The sequence below is a fragment of the Mustelus asterias genome, chromosome 9 (assembly GCF_964213995.1).
Source record: "Mustelus asterias chromosome 9, sMusAst1.hap1.1, whole genome shotgun sequence".
In the NCBI taxonomy this organism is placed as follows: domain Eukaryota; kingdom Metazoa; phylum Chordata; class Chondrichthyes; order Carcharhiniformes; family Triakidae; genus Mustelus; species Mustelus asterias.
In genome coordinates, this window is record NC_135809.1 from 107,612,472 (window position 1) to 107,634,896 (window position 22,425).

At 41.7% G+C, this 22,425-nt stretch overlaps 1 protein-coding gene across 19 annotated transcripts in view; it reads right to left on the reverse strand.

Moving 5' to 3' along the window:
- Positions 1 to 22,425, reverse strand: part of sox6 (SRY-box transcription factor 6) — a 636,409-nt gene that overhangs the window by 328,581 nt on the left and 285,403 nt on the right. For all 19 annotated transcript variants that reach the window (XM_078220783.1, XM_078220782.1, XM_078220770.1 and 16 more), the window contains one exon: positions 12,523 to 12,733. In XM_078220783.1, the coding sequence (XP_078076909.1) occupies positions 12,523 to 12,733 (211 nt within the window). The remainder of the gene's footprint in view (positions 1 to 12,522; positions 12,734 to 22,425) is intronic.

A 22,425-nucleotide genomic window follows, 5' to 3' on the forward strand; every position in this document is an offset into this window, starting at 1 on the left:
AAGATCTTAATTCTGAACTTTATTTGTTCCATTTTGTTAAAATCATGCTTTACTTTCTGATAATTTTAAATTGCATGTGAACAAGTATTAACATCAAGGTGCCTATCAAGCATAAAGGAAATCAGATCATTTTTGACAAACTGGTTAACATTTTACCAATATTGCTATGACTAAATAAAGTATTATGCTGGTTTTGCCTGAGCATCAAACAACTGTAAAATCAAATATCTCCTTCAGAATCTCCATACAGAAACATCAAATTCACTTCTACAGTTAAACTTCCAATTACTACACCTGGTCTGATTGAATCATGGTGTCTTTAAGCTGTGGACTTTGATCATATCTGCATTCAGATTGAAGCTGGCACAATTTGTTTGATTTGATTTATTATTGTCACATGTATTGATATACAGTGAAAAGTATTGTTTCTTGCATGCTAAACAGGCAAAGCATACCCTTCATAGAGAAGGAAAGGAGAAAGTGCAGAATTTAGTGTTACAGTCATAGCTATGGTGTAGAAAAAGATCAACTTAATGCAAGGTAGGTTCATTCAAAAGTCCGATGGCAGCAGGGAAGAAGCTGTTCTTGAGTCGGTTGATACGCGACCTCAGACTTTTATGTCTTTTTCCTGACAGAAGAAGGTGGTAGAGAGAATGTCTGGGGTGTGTGGGGTCCTGAATTATGCTGGCTCCTTTGCTGAGGCAGTGGGAAATGTAGACAGAGTCAATGGACGGGAGGCTGGTTTGCGTGATAGATTGTTTGTTGAAGGGAGTTTTCAATGATGAGGACCAAATGCAACACAACTGGTCTGTGAACAACCAATACTTGAAAACTATATAAATGATTTCCTATCCCGTTGTCGCCCACATGCCAGATCATGGCATTTCTCCCCATATAACATCACCCATAACTAGCCTCGTTTCCACTGGAAACAGGTGTACTGGATTCATTCGAACTAAAATCTTCTTTAGTGTCAGAGTTAACACTGGCAACAAGTCTAAAATCTGGCCTTGGATGGTACTTGTAGCCCTCATTGGGGTCAGCTAAAATAGGTAACTTGGTTCAACCCTGCCCTCAGGAGTTAGTGATATTTGACGGAGGAATCAGCCATTAAAAATGCTAGCACAATGAAATCCGATAACAAAATAGGCTAAAATGAGAATGACTACCATAGAGAGGGAAAAGGATTGGAGTCTAGTGTAAAATCGGCATCACAAAGCTGGGCTACAGAACAAAATTCACCTAGGACATCCTCCAGCTTGGTCGTGAATCTACTGAACAATAGAGAGTAACAATAATTAGAATGTTAAAACCTATTATCCCCTTTATACTTGATTGATCATCAGTAGATCCAACAATTATGCAAAAGCATCCACTTCTCTGGCATTTCTCTACAATCAGAACAGTTGTCTTTTTTTAGTTTATCCAAAATGTAAATGCTGCAAATTAAGCCTAGTTAAAATGCAAGCAGTTTGTAAAAATAACAACATATGGATTTAAAGACAGCATCTGAACTGCCTACAACATCAGCCAGAGAATTCAGAGTCATCAGTTTCTAAGCCAACGCGACTGGCAATTCCTGCAGGCTTGAGCATGCTGCTAAACTGCATATGGTGAGGTACGGGGACAGTTGAACTACAGTAGCTCAGAGCAGTGCCTGAGTCGATGTTATCAAATGCCTTAGTTTCCCCCTGCAGTGTTATTGTAACCTTTGAAGAAGTTACGGCAGAACCGATCTGGATGCAGATTATTTCCACTGGAAAATGCTTTTTCCTCCCTTCCATCACCACCGGGGGCAAAGAATATCAGTTTGTGCAATGAAATGGGATCACCAAGATGAGTGGCACATCTTATGAAGCTGTGTATTGGAAGTAGTTTTGTTGGGTGCTGCTCTATTGTGAAAATTATAAATATCTATTCCTAGGCTCCACTTCCTCTACTTACACAAGTGCACATCTCTAAATACACATAAGTACTTGGAAACTCCCAAATTGTCAGGACACTGCAAATTGGGCATTGTAAGAACAGAGACTCAATCCTTCAACTGTGCTAAACTGCCCAATCTCAACCAAGCCAGATTATCTGTGGAGGTACCATAATTGGCCAGGGGAAGTGAGGAACAGAGATTTAAATGAGTTAATTAAATGAAAAATGCATTTTCCACACTTCTTTAAAATGGATTTTACACTCAGGACATGGTGCTGTTTGGCTGGATCAATGAAAATATCAGGCACACTGATCTCTAATGATAATATAGACAAAGGTGTGAATGACGACAGGCAGGGGGAGTCCAGAGTTTCTTTGACTTTTGTTATGCTCATAGAGTCCCTGCAGTGCAGAAAGAAGCCAGTCAGCCCATCAAGCCTGCACCAACAATAATTCCACCCAGGTCCTATTCCCATAACCCCCTCCCGTATCTACCCTGCTAATCCCCCTGACACTAAGGGGCAATTTACCTGAGCCAATCAACCCAACCCGCACATATTTGGACTGTGGGAGGAAACCAGAGCACCCGGAGGAAACCCACGCAGACACAGGGAGAATGTGCCAACTCCACACAGTCACCCAAGGCTGGAATTGAACCCGGGTTCCTGGCACTGTGGGGCAGCAGTGCTAACCACTGTGCCACCCTCATGGCCTATCTTTTATGTTAAAGCCCTGAATTTCAGTCACTGACTCTCTCTCCAGTAATCTTCTTACATTTGTCAAGGATTATTGCTTCTCCGATTTTTCTTCTCTGGTTCCTCCTAACTTCGTACACTTTTCTCCCTTTCTATATCATAAAAGCGTGGCTAGGATTTTCTGTCCCCTCCCGCTGGCGGGACCTTCCAGTCCCGCTGAAATCAATGGCTGGCTTGCTGCATCCGCTGCTGTGGCAGGGCTGGAAAATCCCACCCTCAGACTCAGCAACCGTAATGTTGCCCATCTCAATCCTCCCTAAATCTCAAAACTGTGGGACACCTGACTTTGTTCCCTCTTACAACGTACCTCAGCTTGCTATCCTTAACCATAACCTCTCGGCTTTTATCCTTATGTCCCCTGATCTTTGGAACCTTAGCGGTGCCCTGAACTAGGCTGCTTAACTTTTACTTGTGTGTTTCCCAATTTAATTTTTGAAAACGCAAGTTGGATCAACACTGTTAATGTGGAGCAGCTTTGCTTTTATTCACAAGCCTGTATCATCTGACAATCAGATTCCCTGGAACCCTGAGCATACTGCGGCGGCACGGTAGCACAGTGATTAGCACTGCTGCTTCACAGCTCCAGGGTCCCGGGTTCGATTCCCGGCTCGGGTCGCTGTCTGTGTGGAGTTTGCACATTCTCCTCGTGTCTGCGTGGGTTTCCTCCGGGTGCTCCGGTTTCCTCCCACAGTCCAAAGATGTGCGGGTTACTTTGATTGGCCAGGTTAAAAATTGCCCCTTAGAGTCCTGGGATGTGTAGGTTAGAGGGATTAGCGGGCAAATATGTGGGGATAGGGCCTGGGTGGGATTGTGGTCGGTGCAGACTCGATGGGCCGAATGGCCTCCTTCTGCACTGTAGGGTTTCTATGATTTCTTCTATGATTACTGCAACCCATTAGGTGATACTTCACACATGTACAAAATGTTTTTGTTTTTACTGGTTTGAAATATCACCTTTGGAAACCGTGCAAGAAAAGACAATCACAACATGCAGAGAATAAATAATGGTCCTAAATGAGAACTGGGAACATCTTTTAAGTTTTTTCTTTCCCTGTCAAATATTGTCGCTTTAAAACACAAACCTTTGTTTTTTTCTTATTTGTAATTGGGACAAGCTCCAGTTTGATCTCTTCCCATAAATAATACATAAGTGTTGTATAGTATAAATACCGCGCACAATTCTTGCTTGCAGGAACTTCCTCCCACTTTTGCTGGTAGCACTTTATTGCTAAGGTGACAATTCAAACTAATGGAGTGCTCCGGAGCCATTTTCATTCATTACCGTGGTCATAAGCACTTAAGGCTCTTTCAGACTCACTAAAGGTCCCAGTTACCAAAACAGCAGTGAATGGGAACTGCATTGCCCACTTACACAGACTGAATTCAGCTGATCCAGCTCTCCATCAGGGCAACTAAATAAGTGCATCAAGATATATCTTCCAAAATTTTCTTTTCTTTAAAATGAAATTGGATACAAAATGTTCTTAAAGTAGTGTACGATCAAATTACTGGCCACAATGACAAGGACAGACCCAGCAGTGTTTGCATCACTGTGCCAAGTGCTGTCAGAAAAATGACAGCAAGGTGCAAGTAGGTGAAGAGGCGCATTACCACATCAAGATGTCAAGCTTGTTGAAGGAGTTATAGCACTCGACTCCTCTTGCTGTAGTTTTTGGTGAGGGAGGGGGAAGAGACAAATAAAGACTTATTAAAAATCTAACTGCCAAGGTTCCCCCATTGGTTAAGTGAGCCAACCACTGAGAGCAGAAGGTCCCAGGTTCAGATTTTAGCTTATGATGAACTTGTTGGATCTCAGCCAGGGTAGCAATATAAGTGTTACAATTCACTCAGGGCTCTTGGGCTGGGGAATGGAAAATCAGAGTCCCCACTTCAGGACTCAACAACAGCGTGATTTAGGGGAGGGAATGAACAGTGATATTACCTAGGGCAGTACTGTTGAAATCAGTATACTTCTGGACCCTTCCCCCCAACCCATGCCTCCAATTTAAAACTTTCACCATGTGTTTAACTCTCCGAGGGATTCATCCTTCTCGATCTCTATCATTGATGGCTATGCCTTCAACAGCCCGGATTCCACACAATGAAATTCATTCCCATGCCCTTCCACCACCCTGATCTCCCTCTTCTCCAACATGATAAATGAACCATTTCACAGTAAAATCACTATGAAGTCAGTCAGCCACTTTTTCCAGTTGCTGTTATAGCTTGGAGGAGATTCTACGAGGGAGCAACAGTCATCTGCTTTTGGCATCAAACACAATCACAATAGCACACGCACTGGAAGTGTGAGTGAAGACGGTGACAGTGGTAATTAATACAGCACAATACAAAATGAATGGGGCAGAAGGTCAGTTCATATTTGCAGGCTCCTACACAGTAAGGTTCTGGTCTTGTCAGTGCCATCAGAAAAGAGGGACCAAGCAGCGGGAAACAGAGAGGCAAATCATGTTAGCCTGCTTGCTCAAGGGTGGCATTAGCAGAGACTTCGAAACATATCTTCTAGCCTGCTCTCTAAATTGGAGAATTATGTACAACCTAAGCTTTGTGAAATGGAATGAAGACATTTTAAGAACTTGAGCAGCTCATAAGAAGAATCTGGACTTTATAACAAAGTTAGCATGAACGGAACATGACATTTGATGGGGTGGCATCGAACATGAAATGTCCACTTACACTCATCCATACCCTTCTGAGCCCATTAACATTGTCTCTTGGATGCTGCTCACACCTTGATCAGGTATACCTTAGGGCATTGAGGTGGTGTGCATCCTCTCATGAACCTTTGCATGGCACACTGTTGTAGCCATACTTTAGTACAGGCAACTGAAGAATAGATTGCTGTTGTGTGATGCACAGCTTCTCTTTCTCCTTTAATTCCCATACTCTCTGTGCACCTTCAGCACAACTTGGGTAGATGCTCATCTTCATCATCAGAGCTATGATTGGAAAGGGCAAGTTGCATATGGTCCTCTTGATTTTTCATTCCAGATTAGCGACTAAGCGGTGAAAATGGAAATCTACTCCATGGTGACTGGAATTCTGGCACCTGACTTGGTGTGGAAAAGACTAATCACAGGATTCCATAGATTTTTTAAATTTAAGATTCTTATCAGTGCGTCTGTACAATGCATGAACTGTCCTCTATGGTCGGGTTTTCCCTCTTTCAGCTGAGAAACGAAGCTAGTCTTGGACTGTCTTGTCACTCAAAATTGTCAAGTCATAGCAGTTGAGTCTTGATCAGCAAGCAACTATGAGTCGGATCACAGAATCATAGAATCACTACAGTGCCGATTGTCATTTGGCCCATCGAGTCTACCCCAACTCCCTGACTGAGTGTCTTACCCAGGCACCCTCCCCAGCCCTATTCCCATAACCCCATACATTTACCCCATTAACCCCATCAGCCTACACATCTTGGGACACTAAGGGGCAATTTAGCATGGCCAATCCGCCTAACCTGCACATTATCGGATTGAGAGAGGAAACCGGAGCACCCGGAGGAAACTCACGCAGACACAGGGAGAATGTGCAAACTCCACACAGACAGTCACCCAAGGCCGGAATTGAACCCGGGTCCCTGGTGCTGTGAGGCAGCAATGCTAACCACTGTGCTTTCAAGCTGCAAAATCTCAGTGTCAGTTTGCTCAAAGTCTTTAATGGAGTGTCTTTAAAAAGGCTATAGGAAAGGGGTGTCATTGCTTTAAACACTTCAATCTTAAATTTCAGCTCATGTTCATCCCATACATTTTTTTCTTCAGATAACCATTGTAAAGCAGATCTTCCTTGCTTGATGAAACATTTCTTCATCCAGATGTGATGGTATTCTGCCCAGGGAGGTAAACTGTTGGACTAAACCCAGCTGTGTTTTCTCAATGAACATTGTTGGTTGTGCATTAGATTCTGACTGGAATATAGCCTCAATCTTCTTCAAACTGATGGATACTACAATTCCTGGCTGCAAGCACAAGATGATTCACTTTGGACTGAAAGTCGAAAACATTTACGACACAGAAGGAGTCCAGTTAAGTAGTTACATTTGTGTTGACTCTCTGAAAGACCTTTGCAGTTGGTTCTATTCCCATACCTGTCTGTGAATTTTCATTATTTAAAAATATTTATCCATTTCCCATTTAAAAGTTATTATGGGTCCTGCTTTCATCACAGTATTTGGTAGGCAATTCCACAATTCTTCGGATCCTCTGCATTTGCTCTTGTGGTGATGGAGTTAAACATTCGCCTCATGACTTTGAACTTCTCTTATCAAATCTATTCTTAACCTTCTCCTTTCGGTGAAGATAATTGGTTTCTCTGGTCCAGGCGCATAATTCAAGGCTTTTATAGCTGTTATAAACAAGTGTTCTGCTCCCTCTTCATGAACAGAATTCTCCCTAGCCTCCGCCAGCGGGTTCAAAGGCAGGTGTGGGGGGTGCAGGGTGGTTGGAATTCGGCGGGAGGCCCAAAGATTGTTTTTAGGCTGGTATGAATTCACAGCAGGATCTTTCACTAATGTCGGCCATGGTGGATCAGGGAACCTGCTGCAGGTCAGCGTGAAACTCATTCCCATCCCGCTATTTGGATGCTGAAGGTGTGATCACCCACTCCCGATACTCACGGCACCAGTAGAGAAACACACTGGTGCAAAACGTGTTTGGGTCAACTTGGCGTGCAGATGTTGGGGCTTACCTGAACACTGCTTGGGACTGTCTCCATAGCTCAGGATGGAGGCCGTTAGCAACCCTGGAACTACACAGCACTGGGGAGGGGGAACAACTACAGGTGTATCTGTGGTGGACCTCAGTTGTGCCTTTGTCCTATATGGACCACCGTTGTGTGTGCTCGTCATACCTGGACACATCCCCTTCCAGTTTGGGACCTCCCCTCAGCACCTAGTATAAAGGTGGCTGTCTCCTCCCCCTTGTTCAGTCCAGGTTGGTTATATGTTGGGATCTGCTCCTGATTCTGTTGTGAATAAAAGCCTACACTTATATTGGCATATCGGTAGTCTTTCGCCTTATTGATAGTGCATCAGTATCATCCTGATTCAGTGTCCTGGAGGGATTCCATCTTCCAGCCTCCGAATATTCCTGGAAATCCAAATTCTTTTTCAGGAGGCTCATCTTCCAATCTCAGGGTGCTCCCAGAGATCCATCTTCATTTTCTGGAGGTCTACCTTTTTCAATAGTGGGTCAATGATTTTGAGCGACTTCCCAGTATGGCCCCCAGATAGGATGACAGACGGACTACACCCCATCAAGCCTGCCCCACCACGGGATACGGTGCAAAACATCTGGTTGCACAATTAATGAGGTCAGGGCTGGAAGATTTGACATGTTTGGACGGTCTCCGCAGTGGGAAACACTCCACATTCTGGCCCTCACCACGGGATTTTGTCCCTAGATGGGAGAATGCTGCTGCATGGTGTAGAAATCTTGCCTAAAATAGGGTGTCTAAAACTGGTCACAATATTTTAACTGCACCTAATCAATAGTTTGCATAGGTTTAGTATTTCTTTCTTGATTGTTTAAATTCTGTGGTACCATTATAAACCCAACAAATCCATATCTGTTTCTTGCAATTTTATCAACTTTCTCTGTCTAGTCAGACTCCTATCGTCCACCCTCCATAAACCTGAACTCACCCAAACCCCGATGCCCATATCTTAACTCGTGGCAAATGTTGTTCCCCTATTACCCCTTTTATAGTTCACCCGCAAAAGCTTCTGATCTGGTCACGCCTCAATTTTACAATTCTCATCACTTCTTGGTTTCATCCTTCCCAATCTCTGTAAGCTCCCCCAGCCCCTCCCAACCCTTCAAGATCTCTACCCTCTTCCAATTCTGGCAACTTTGACAGACTCTCTTCCACCTTCTTCCATCGGGAAAAAGATACAAAAGTCTGAGGTCACGTCCCAACTGACTCCAGAACAGCTTCTTCTCTGCTGCCACCAGACCTTTGAATGGACCTACCTTACATTAAGTTGATCTTTCTCTACACCCTAGCTATGACTGTGACACTACATTCTACACCCTCTCCTTTCCTTCTCCCCAGTGTATTCTTTGAATGGTATGCTTTGTCTGTATAGCGCACAAGAAACAATATTTTTCACTGTATACCAATACATATGAATAAATCAAATCAACTTGAGAATCTGTAATTTTAAATGCCTGTCTTTGGTGGCTGTGATTTCAATTGCTTTTACCTCAGGCTCTGAAATTTCTTGCCTAAGCTTCATCACCTCTATATCCTCCTTTAAAAACCCTTCATGAAACCTATCTCTTAGATCAAATGTTAGCTCACTTGTCCTATTATCATCTTACGTGGCTTGGTGTCAAATTTTATTTGGTAACAATCCCATGAAGTACCTTAGGGTTGTTTACATGTTAAAGGTGCTATATAAATTCAAGTGCTGTCCTTACACTTTTAAAGACTTAAGTTTTTTTAAACTAAAACCTCTTTACTTCTCTACGTTGAAAAACATTGTGATTTTGTTTTTGCATATTCTCTTTGATTTTCCTTCCAAAATGGATCACTCCGCATTTCGCAGCAATAAAGTTCATTCAATGGCCAGAATTTTCCAGCCGTTCAATGCCGGCGGAATTCTCCGGTCCTGCCAGCAGCTCGTGCGTTTCCCGCTGGTGAGGGATGACGTCAATGGGAATTCCCATTGACAGCAGCGGGACCAGAGAATCCTGCCACGTGCAAACAACGCGCCACCTCCCATCGGTGGGAAACACGTGGCTGGGAGACCGAAGAATCTCACCCAATATCTTTCAGCTGAGTCTGCTGAGCTGCCTACATCCTCCATGAAGATGCTTTCAGTCCCTTCACAGTTAACCATGCCCCCTCTTTTCACATGGTTTAGAAATTTTGATCCAGTGTCCCCAATGTAAAAGTACAGATAATTTAAATATGCTGAGGGGAGAAACAACTTGTATCTGGCCGCAGTCATCTGCAAACAAATGGTCTGGAAAATGGGCTCTTTAATTTTGGTCTTTGCTTGATCTGTTTAAATTGAACAGTCAGTTTTCTAACTGCTCCAACTGGATATACACTTCCTCCCAGGGATTTGGCATGACTTCCTTTATCATAGGCAGTGAAGATGAGGAGCAAAACATATCCTTGTTTGACTCTGCTACTGTTAATAATCATTCATCTCATTACAGAACTACTGAATCACATTAATAAGCTTGTCAGCCAAACTTGACTTGGAGCCTTTTCAGTCTCAATCTGCTAATGGTACCAAAGGCTTATATCAGGTCGGTGAAGACCACAAATCGACCCTTGCTTTCCTTTCCAGATTTCTCCTGAGATTAGCTTACAATGAAAACCATGCAGGGTAGTTTATCTGGAATAAGCTTTGCGTTAGTTTATTAGTGTCACAAGTAGGCTTACATTAACACTGCAATTGAGTTACTGTGAAAATCCCACAGTCGCCACACTCTGGCGCCTGTTCGGGTACACTGAAGGAGAATTTAGCATGGCCAATGCAGCTAACCAGCATGCCTTTTGGACTGTGGGAGGAAACCGGAGCATCCGGAGGAAACCCACATAGACATGGGGAGAAAGTGCAGACTCTGCACAGACAGTGACCCAAGCGCTGGCGCTGCGAGGCAGCAGTGCTAACCACCGTGACACAACCAATTCCAAGAAGAGCATTGGCTAAGATGGTTGTGTTGGCACAAACATTCTTACAGGAGACAGGACAGCCTATCACACTGCTCTCCACATTCAGACTAGTCTCTCTTAGATTAGCCCTGAGTGGCAACAAATTTATCCTTTAGTTCTGGAGGAATCACTTCATTATGGATTAGCTTAAATGTTCTGAAGTGGTATTTTGTAATGACTGAATATGGGACCTTGTATAATTCAGTTGGAAAGCCATTTGAGTCTTGTCTCTTGCCATAGTTAATATTATGATTATATCACTGTTGATTTATGACATTGTGTACATTGTTAAAAGTGATGAGTGACATTAGCTAGTCATGTTGGTCTGGAATTTTGACTTAAACACATATCATTAGTGATTAATGTACTTATTTTGGTGATGCACATTTATCCATGGATCAGGCCAAATATTTACCTTTCAAATCAAAATGTTCAATGTGAAATAAATCTAGACAGGTTCAACCCAATACCTACTGGTACACACATCCACACGTTCTGGTCAATGAGTAATGTTAAAGCATTATGGTACGTTGGGATACACTTGTGAAGTAGAGTCATAGAGGTTTACAGTATGGAAACAGGCCCTTCGGCCCAACTTGTCCATGCTGCCCTTTTGTTTAAGCCACTAAGCTAGTCCCAGTTGCCCATGTTTGGTCCCTATCCCTCTATACCAATCTTACCCATGTAACTGTCTAAATGTTGTTTAAAAGACAAAATTGTACCCACCTCTACTGCTACCTCTGGCAGCTTGTTCCAGACACTCACCATCCTCTGTATGAAAATATTGCCCCTCTGGTCCCTTTTGTATCTCTCCCCTCTCACCTTAAACCTATGCCCTCTAGTTTTAGACTCCCCTACTTTTGGGAAAATATATTGACTATCTAGCTGATCCATGCCCCTCATTATTTTGTAGACCTCTATAAGATCACCCCTAAGCCTCCTACACTCCAGAGAAAAAAGTCCCAGTCTATCCAGCCTCTCCTCATATCTCAAACCATCAAGTCCCGGTAGCATCCCAGTAAATCTTTTCTGCACTCTTTCTAGTTTAATCATATTCTATTTCTATAGTATTCTATTATAGAAAATTCTAGTATGATATTTGGGCTGAGGTGGATTATAGAGGGATACTTATCCTGCACTGGATCTGGGGGTACTTGCAGTTGACATGTGACGACAAGGCTAGGCCTCCTGCATTCACTTCACTCAACATAAAATTTGTTCAAAACTTTGATAAAACATTGTGTGTATCCTATTTGCTCCAAAGCACAAGCATTTATAAATAACAAATTGCACTTCTGAGCAGAAAATGGATGTGTGGAGGCCTTTAATTAAACATTCATTGTTCTTTACCAGACTGGATGGTCACAATTTTTTTAATCACAAGACACTCACTGAAGAGGTACGCACCATATTCTTAAAGCAAAATATTCTCAGCTATTGTGTAGGATTTTTTATATCAGCATTCAAAAGAACAATAAAAAGTTTATTTTAATTTCCAAGAAGGCTAGAATTATCATCTAACAAGAGGTCGGTCATGTGGAGGTTTGAAAGGCCGACGATTAAGTAAATATATACATCTGAGCTTTGCCTGCCTTCAACAATGACTCACCATTTTAAACTGTCTCTTTCAGGTATTCTATCTTGTAACCCACATGCAAAAGTACATCTACAACAAGGCACCAATTTATCTCTGTGCTGGGGGAGGGCTTTGCTTAAACCTCTCGTAGTCTAACCCAGCCAGTCTTTGTTGTTTCTCTTTGTGAGTGTGAATAAGTGAAGCCCTCTTATCAAAGGCAGATTAAGAGGTGAATGACGTGATGTAACATCTCTCTTCCTGCCACATAAACACAAACCACAGATAAGACAGGTCTTATTATCCCAACACCACCTCTTATAAAGAAAAAGTAGTATGCTTTATATCTGGGCACAAGAGAAGAAGGACATTGAAGTGTTTTGGCTTTGATTTTATTGCAAAATATTAAAGAAAAAGATACTAGCTAAACTCTCTATCGACCCAAAAATGCTGTTGTCATGGTGACCATCAGACAACTATTTTAACCACTGCCAATTCTACAGATTTGTTTTGGCTGCCTACTCGACAGATTTTTGTCTGACCGTGAGTGGAACCCAAAAGGACAACATAGCCAATGCATACCGTCTTGTTCAGTCTTTGTCATCTCTTCGAGCTTCTTCTGTTTCAGTGTGTCCACCACGTCAGCTAAGCTTCCTTTGCGGCGCTCGGGTGTTCCAAAGACTGCACCAGTCATCATGTCGCTGCGTTCACGGGCCCCTTCGTCTGGCTTATGTGGTGAGGTAGTTGCATTGCGGAAGGAGTACAGAGAACAGACTTTGTTGTTGTCAGAATCCTATTAAAAAGGGAGGAAAAGAATATGGTGACACAGTTGCACTCAGCATTGAATCCGGATAGTCAAAGGATCTTCTTTTAAGTTGTTCTACAATGCTTTATTCCCCTTGACCCTCCCCCCAATTTTCCTCAGTCCCTTCCCTTACTACTATCCTCAGCTAAGAGAAGCAAATGGTTCGGTGAATGTATATCTTCAAGGACATCAATGGCACTATTTTTTAATTACTTGCATGGTATTCAAAGGGGTTCTAACAGTAAAGTCTCCCTTCCTTCCCAAGGACAAGGCCAACAAAAGCTCTTGGAAACACATTAGTCCAGACATCAATTTGGAATGGAAATCAATGCAAGTTTCCAGCCTGGAGTCTAATCCTTATGATAGCTACCAAGTCAAGGCAATGTTGCGTCTGGTTTGACTGATTTAGTTACAAAACCCGTGCTGTTAAATGAAATCATAACTGCCTAACAGACAATTAGACACCAGAGGAACATCAAATCTGACAGGCTGTCAATTATTTTGATAGAAATAATGATCAGTATAACAGTGACAATGTGCAGTAGATTTTACTAATTTATCTAATAAAGCCTATCAATTATCGCATTTACAAATTGCACTGAAGGTATCTAGGGGCAGATCATCATCACTGGAATAATGTCTTCCACTTTTAATCCTTGAACACAATATTGCACTCCTGAAATGTTGCCATGAGAATCTGTTTAGCTTCATAGTTCTATATCAAACAAAATGCTGGTATGCTGCAGTCAATCTGTCCCTCTGTCTCTTTACACATGTAATACTTTTAAAAATCTTCAAACAAATTACATGCAAACTTAGCATGGTGAATAGACGAATAACTCAAGAAAATGTAGTGTTAGCTCAGAACGTAAATAGGGATGGCACAGTGGTTAGCACTGCTGCCTCACAGCACTAGGGACCCGGGTTCAATTCCCAGCGTGGGTCACTGTCTGTGTGCAGTCTGCACGGGTTTCCTCCGGGTGCTCTGGTTTCCTCCCACAGTCCAAAAGACGTGCTGGTTGGTGCATTGGTCATGCTAAATTCTCCCTCAGTGTACCCGAACAGGCGCTGGAGTGTGGCGACTGGAGGATTTTCACAGTAACTTCATTGCAGTATTACTGTAAGCCTACTTGTGACACTAATAAATAAATAAAAATTTAAACTTCAAACTTTAAAAATGGTGCTGGGGTGAACGTTTTCATCCCCAGATTGCTCCATTCATAATCACTCCACAATCAAGGTTGACTATGTTGACAGCAAGAAGCATTTATAATGACGTGGTACACAAATGTGAGCTACATTCTCAGGGGCATGCTTCACTAGGTCTCTTGTGGAACTTGAAATAAAATTAGCGCAATTCTTATTATTTTAATGCCACAAAAGTATTGTGGAATTGTACTAGGACAGGAGATGTAAGAAGAAGCATTATTGGCAAGCAACAGGGATGGGATTTTGTCGTGAGAAGTTCCAAGAATATTTCCTTTTAGATAAATTATGAAGGGTGAATTTCCTACAGTCCTGACATTTCCTCCGAATTTAACAACGTTTTCAACACGGCCCTCGCCTCACCACACCCCTCAAAGTGAGAATCGAAGCAGACACATAGGTTTCTGCTGGTATACCCACATATAGATTGAAGGAATGGTGTTCTTTGACACTAAAACCAAGCCAAATGTTGCATCTTTCATGTGAGGTTAGGAGAAGTAACACAAGAAGTAGCAAGTGCCACTAAGTTCCACTCTATGAAGGGTGTCTAAGAATGGTGGTGAGCAACATGAAGTATTACAAAACAGATCGTACTAATCCTCAGAATAGAACCCTAACTATTTGATTTTGAATATATTTTGTTGGTTGGTTTGTTGAGGTCTATTGAGAGGGGAACTATGCAGAACTTTACTGTGCCCTGCAGGCACACTCCCTGACTAGACCTGGCGACGATGTCGGCAGAGTGCATCTGTTCTCACTGTGTGTTTGCCTGCTGACATATGTGGAGCAGCCAGTTAACATAAGATTGTGCATTATCGCCAGGAGCTGGTTGAACAAACTGAGCCAGTAAGAGACAGGAGGGAGGAAACTAAGCCATTTGCATTGAAATCGCAGCACTCTCATCTCCGAGTCAGTAGGTTGTGGGTTCAGGTTCCACATTAGAAACTTGAGCAAAAATATCTAGGCCAGCACTTCAGGGACTGTTGCGCTGTTGGAGGTGCCATCTCTTAGATTGTACGTTAAGTTGAGGTTCCATCTGCCCTTTCGGATGAACATAAAAGATCCCATGGCACTTCACAAAAAGTAGCAAGGTAGTTCTCCATGGTGTCCTCATGTGATGATGCATTTTTGTGACTTCACTCGTGAACAAAGAAGGATTTATTATCAAGTCACATAAAGCAGCATATTTTCAGCTAATTCCAAAATACCTCTATACCTAGGAGAACTCCTCCCCTTAGGGTGATTCCCCAATCTGTCACCCAGGCCAGATGACACTTACTCTGCTATGTTGCCCTTAAGGGGACAATCACCACATCTGGCCAATATTATTTTCCTCAGCCAACATCATCAACCAACAGATCTTCTGGTTATTACCACATTCCTGTTTTATGGGAACTTGCTGTATACAAATTGGCTGTCGTTTCCCTACATCACAGCAGTTACACTTTATTGGCTGTAAAGCACTTTGAACATAGGAACACATAAGAAATAGGGACAGGGGTAAACTGTACAGTCCTTCAAATCTGCTCCACCGTTCAATAAGTTCATGGCTGATTTTTTGTCCGAGTTCCATCTTCCCACACTATCCCGTTTGCATCCAAAAAGTTATCTGTCTTGAATATACTCAACAACGTGCATCCACAGCTCTCCAGGGTAGAGGATTCAAAATCAATTTCTCCTCTGCTCAGTCCTAAATAGCTAACCTCTTATTTCAAGACTATGATCCACAATTCTAGACTCCCCAACCAGGAAGAAACATCCTCCTAGCATCAACTCTAACAAACACATTATGAATTTTATATGTTTCAGTTACATCACATCTTATTCTTTTCAACTCTGGAGAATATAAGCCTGGCTTACTTAATTGCTCTTCCTAGTACAATCCCCTCCTCCTAGAAAAAGCCTGGTAAATGTGTGTGACACGCCCTCTAAGGAAAGTGCGTCTTGCCTTAGGGAAGGAGATCAACATTGTACACAGTACTCCAGGTGTAGTCTCATCCTATATAATTCCAATCAGTCTTCTTTTCTCTTATACTCTAATCCCATCTCATTTTCTTTCCTGATTTATTGTTGAAACTGAATGTTAACTTTTCTGTGATTCATGTACAAGGACACCCAGGTTCCTCTGAATACCAACGTTTCCCAGTTCTCTCCATTTAAAACAAACATTCTGCTTTTTTATTTTTCCTCCCTAAGTGAATAAATTCATACTTTCCACCCGTTTACTTCTACTCTCTGGTATCCATCTATTAACAATGTTCAAAACATACCAACATACTATCCTAATCCTCAGTGATCCCTATTTCTGTGTAATAATTCTTGTCTGGGGGTTTAATTAAATGCTTTTTGAAAATTCAAATACATTACTTCCACTAGTTCCCACTTGTCCACCTTGCTTGTTAGAAACGCAAAGAACCATAATGCTGAAGGAAACCATTCAGCCCATTGAGGCTGCACTGATTCTCCAAAAGAGCATCCCACCCAGGTCCATCCCCTGCCTTACCCCCACATTACCATGGCTAATCCACCTAGCCTACATATCTTTGGACATTAAGGAGCAATGCAGCATGACCAATCCACTTAACCTGCACACCTCCGGCAACGCCGGCATCTCCACATCTGGGAGGGAACCAGAGCACCAGGTTGAAACCTACATAGACACCAGGAGAGCATGTAAACTCCACTCAGACAGTCACCCAAGGCCAGAATAGAACCTGGGTCACTGTGCCACCCCAATACAAGCAAGAAATCTTTAAAAACACATGCTAAGATTTAGCATTCAAAATTTTAAGGAGAAGCATTAATCTAAACAGTAAGCATCATCTTTTCTGTCCATCTTCATCATATTTTCAACAAGCCTATTTCAATTACTGTGCTGCATAATTCGGGGAGATTCTAACCTTACTGTTTGGTGATATAAACACAAAGACAATTGCAGCATGGTTTCCCTAGCTTTAATTGCACTTGCAATCCGCTAGCTGTCCCTCAGTACAAACAAGTGCTTCTTCAGTTCAAGGCAGCACCCTCCCACATGTGTAATATTACTTAGTTAATTAGAAAGAGCTTATTTCTGCCCAGATTGGTGTGGGTTTCTCCTCTACTACTGAACAGTCCTATCATTTGCAATCACAGGGATATTACATAGACCCTCAAAGTACAAACAAGTACAGACATCTTGGGATAATTTCTAACCAGAGACACAACTTTTAATTAGCTTTATTTTAAATATTTTAATTAAAGAGTATTAATTACACCATGAAGCGGGAGTTCTATCATAGTTGTTGCTCAATTAGATGACTGTGATGCATTGACAAAATCTCTGGGGTTTATGACCCTCCATCAGCATAAACCTATATTTAAACCAGAATGTCATGAACCTAGATGTTAGTTGGTTTGTACTGCATCTGGCTTTCTTTTGCCAGATAAATCCTTCTTTCAGTTTAGCATTTGAGGGGGGAGCACATGACAAGCAGATGCAATTCAGACACACAGTTCAACCTCTTACCATCAAAGGATATTGAGCCATTACAAGTGTCAAAAGTAGGCTTACATTAACACTGCAAAGAGGTTACTGTGAAAATCCTCTAGTCGCCACACTCCGGCGCCTGTTCGGGTACACTGAGGGAGAATTTAGCACGGCCAATGCGCCTAACCAGCACGTCTTTTTGGACTGTGAGAGGAAACCGGAGCACCCGGAGGAAACTCACGCAGACACGGGAAGAATGTGCTGACTCCACACAGAGAGTGACCCAAGCCAGGAATCAAACCTGGGTCCCTGGCACTGTGTGGCAGCAGTGCTAACCGCTGTGCCACTGTGTTGCCCATTCATACCCAAAGTAGTCTTGTTACAGGCTCAGCCTCAGCGATGATTTTGTCCTATGCAAAGCGATGGATGTCACTGATGAACTATATAATGCAAAGATGTTATTCTGAAGCAATGCCAAGGTTCCTTTCAAGATTCCAGTGTCTAAAAAACTTTTGCTGCAAGTAATTTAACATTATTAGGTAGAGGCACCTCAAGTGTCCAGTCTCTTGTTGCTGGGCCTTTAAGAGTTTTGAGTTAACTTATAAAAGATTGAACATTGAGAAGACCAATTAAAGAAAGGAGGAGAGGGGTTGGCCGTAAGCCAAGATAGATAATCCTTTTAAACATGCAGGAATGCAGTAAGCCTAACGTGAATGTTGGCTGATTTGCTGCACGATTCATATTACACATAGTGCACATCCTAGTCAGGAGATTATTTCACCAGTGAACCCAAACCATCTCTACCCCTCAGTCTCTGTACTGGGTAAACGAGGATAGTATTTTGTTCAAGTCCTTTGACGTGTGAGGCTTTTATTATTGTTTTGCATTGTAAAGCAAACACCAAGGGGGATAAAAAATGACTTGTGTGTTCATAATCAAGAACCATGTTTCAAATTTATTGGCACATATTCAGAAAAGTAACCCACACCACAATGGACACTCACAGACACGAGTTGTTAATCAACATGTATACCTGACTCACTGCCCCTGTAGAGAAGTAGAGTTTACAATAGGTTTGTCAAGGTAACAAGCCTTTGAAGTGACAATTCCAGAATTACCAACTGCCATTATCCTTTAATCTCTTTCATTAAGCATAAAGTTGCAAAATGACATGCATATCCAAATATTAACATTTAGGGTATTGTGGTTAGAAGTGAGAGGATAAAATCAAAACTACAGTTAATTTCATTGCTATTTATAATAAGTGCCATGGCATCTTCAGTATTTAGCAATGCAGATAAGAGAGGCCAAGCAGTTGAGACATTTTGCCCAAGGTATGGCACTGTTGCAGTCCAGTATCTCGTAATTCACTCCTAACGCTCATATGGTCCCAGTGGCCTCTGTGGTGTTACATTTTATCCAAGAAAAGGTGTCTAGAAGTTCAGATGAGTGACAAAACAAGTCATCAGAAAAATCCCACTTTTTCCAAATAACTTGTAAAGTCAACAGGACTTAAGCCAATAGCCTCAAGGGTGGGGGGCAACAATCAAAATTTGATTCCCAATGTCACATTGCATACATCTGCCTTCCAAGTTCTGCCACAATGAAGTGGTGTTAACCTCCAATGTCACATTGAGGACATCAGCCAAATGATTGCTGTCACAATAAATTGGCCTTAACTTCTCTCTGTAGCAGTCTATCAAAGCGAGGAGAGCGCTTGCCATGGAGTACGGCAAAGAGGTTGCTGGTGGAGTCTTTTAACAACAAAAAGTTGCTATGTTGCACCTACCACACAGTGCTGACTGACCAGGAAGTTCTCTCACTCTTACTACCTACCATCGGGGCACCAGAAGAAATTTACAGGTTGATAACCAATCTGTTTCACCGCCTTATGAACACACCTTCCACGGTCATCACATCCTGAACAAGCCTTGAACCCGGAGCTTCTAGCTCAGAGATAGGGATTCCAACAGTGCGCCAACAAGACCTCCTCCCCCTTCTAACGTTACGGGAAAGACAGTCCTAATACTTGCTGAACTAACTTATTCTGATAAAATAAGTCAGTATTTGCATGTAAAATGCACTTTAGGAATATTTTTTAAATCCTAAACTTTGTCAGAACATTCATGATTTTTCTCTGTACTCACATCTACTGCCAGCAACAGAGGAAAATTCAACTTGCAGGGGGATGTGTAGATACATATAATTTAAGAGCTGTTACACAAATTAGAGAGAATATATTGCAAAGAAACCATTCAGTTCAACCAGTTCATGTGGTGTTTACGCCCCACTTGAGCATCTTCCCATCCTTTATCATCTAACTGTATCAGTTAAACCCTCTATTCCCTTCTCCATTATACGCTTATCTCAATTCCCCTTAAATGCATATACAATAATTGCCTCAACTACTCACTGTGCTAGCAAGTTCCACATTCTCATCACTCCCTGGGTAAAGAGGTTTTTTTCTGATTTCACCATTTCATATTTTTTAGTCTTCCACGGAATGTGGACACCGCTGGCTAGGTCAGCGGTGTCCACATTCTTGTCCTTCCCTTATTGCCCTCGAGAAGATGATGGTGAGCTGCCTTCTTGAGCACCTGCGGTCCAGGTGGTGTAGGTACACCCACAGTGCTGTGTGGAAGTTCCAGGAATTTGACCCAGCGACAGTGAAGAAACAGTGATATAGTTCCAAATCAGGATGGTGTGCAGTTTGGAGGGAAACTGGCAGGTGATGGTGTTCGCTTGCACCTGTTGCCTTGTCCTTCTAGATGGTAGAGGCTGTGGGTTTGGAAGGAGCTGTCTAAGGAGCCTGGGTGAATTGCTGCAATGCATTTTGTAGATGGTACACACTACTGCACTGTGAGTCAGTGGTGGAGGGAGTGGATGTATAAGAGGTGGATGATATGCCAATCAAGAGGGCTGTGTAGTCCTGGATGGTGTTAAGCTGCTTGAGTGTTGTTAAAGCTGCACTCAACTAGGCAAGTGGTGAGTATTCTATCACGTTCCTGACTTCTAGCTTGTAGATAGTGGACAGGGTTTGGTGGAATAAGAGGTCAGTTACTCACCACAGGATTCTTAATCTCTGACCTGCTCTGGTAGTCACAGCATTTATATGGCTAGTCCAGTTCAATTTTTGGTCAGTGGTAACCTCCAGAATGCTGACTATCAACCTTGTGCTAAATTGGTACTGCATGTCCCAAGCAACTAATAACTGATCAAAACCATTCCAACTCATTTTGTATGGGATTTTCACAGTTGTCAGGAGTGAATACTTGTTGGATAGAACTCCTGACCTACCGTGCATGAACATAGAACAGAGTATTGTGGAATGATGTAGCTATGTAGTGCCACATAACTTGAATGAATGAAGGGGGTGCTTATTGTTGTTCAAGACCTATCTTTATTGTATTGACTATTTAAAGTGAAATTCACCTTTTTATTTGAAGTATCATTTGGCCAATAATCCATGTTTATTTTAAATGGCAAAAAGTGAAATTTTGTTGGTAATTCCATCATTTAGAAGTCATTCAGTAAATTTGGTTATTTTAGTTTAGGCTTCCCCCAAGGCCTCTATATTATTTTTATAATATGGCAACTAAAAACCTACACAGCAATCTAATTATGGTCTGAGGTCAGATGCAAGTTTAGCACAGATTCTCTCCTTTACAATTCGAGCCATCTATAAATAAACCCCATCAGCTCATTTATCCTACATCAAATCAGCATTCATGATCAATGATTTCCAATGTATTCTTCATGCATTCACTAGACAGTAATACATCACGAAATGAGAAAAAGTGCTTAAATTCTCATTGCTACAGTCTCCTGTGGAAGTTACTGAAATAATGCTCTTTACATTGCAGAAGGGATCTCAAGTGTTTAACAATGCATTATCTTAGGACAGCATTTTAAAATTCAATGAATATAATGGCCAAAGAGAATGCTCAGACACAATGGAAATAGTGGGTACATTGAGGGAAATATTTTAACACTGGCGCCAGAACAATTGAAGCCATTATAAGTTATAATGTACCACTGGGAAACAGCTATTTAACTATATGCACGATAGGTAATACAATCACCCAAGTGTTGGAATTATATTGCCAGGGGGAAAATTCCAATGTTGTTAGATCAAGGTGTGCCAACTTAATCACTCCATTGTTCTAACAAAGAGTAAAATGTTAAAATACCTAATTGTATTTTAATGTTGAAAATGGCCTCTTAATTCATAAACAATTATATCATCATATATGAATTCCATAAAAATAATCCTTGCCAGTAAAATAGAAATAGCATTTCACATAATTACACATAGGATAATGTATCTATATTGTAAGTGTTAACAATGGCAATTTTCTTAAAGGGGAGGAAAATATAAGCAAAGTGTTATGCATGCAAAATACTCCCCATTGTCTAATAGCAAATGAATGTATGCAATTCCTTTCAAAGAAAATGTAATTTTCCACCACATTTTCAAGCCCCTAATTTAGGTTCTTTACCCAATAGCGCCATTCTGTTGATAGCGAGGAACCACCTGTGTCCCAAATATGTGGACACCAACTTTACTGGTTACAAACCTTCTCCAAGTCTTACTCTGCTCGGAGGTCAGCCTTGAGATTACAAACCCCATTAAACTGGATAGAGCAACTGTCAACTTTAGTGAGAACAACAGAGCAATTCAAGTAGGATATAGACTTATGTCAGATCTCTGGTGGGCAGAAAGATTGAAGACTTCTGTTTAAATTTTTATCATCCATTTCTTTAACAAGGAACACTTTGAACATAAATAATTCTGTTTAAACATTCTCTCCCTTTTCAATACCCAATTTTGGGCTCAATGCTACCATTAATGATACTAACAGACAAACACTTGTCAATTCACATAACATTTTAAGCAGATGTTATCCTTCTATTTTAAATTGGTTAACACCTCTGCTAAAATAGCAGGCAAAGGAATGTCATCGAATCCTATAGTGCAGAAGGAGGCCATTCGGCCCAGCGGGTCTGC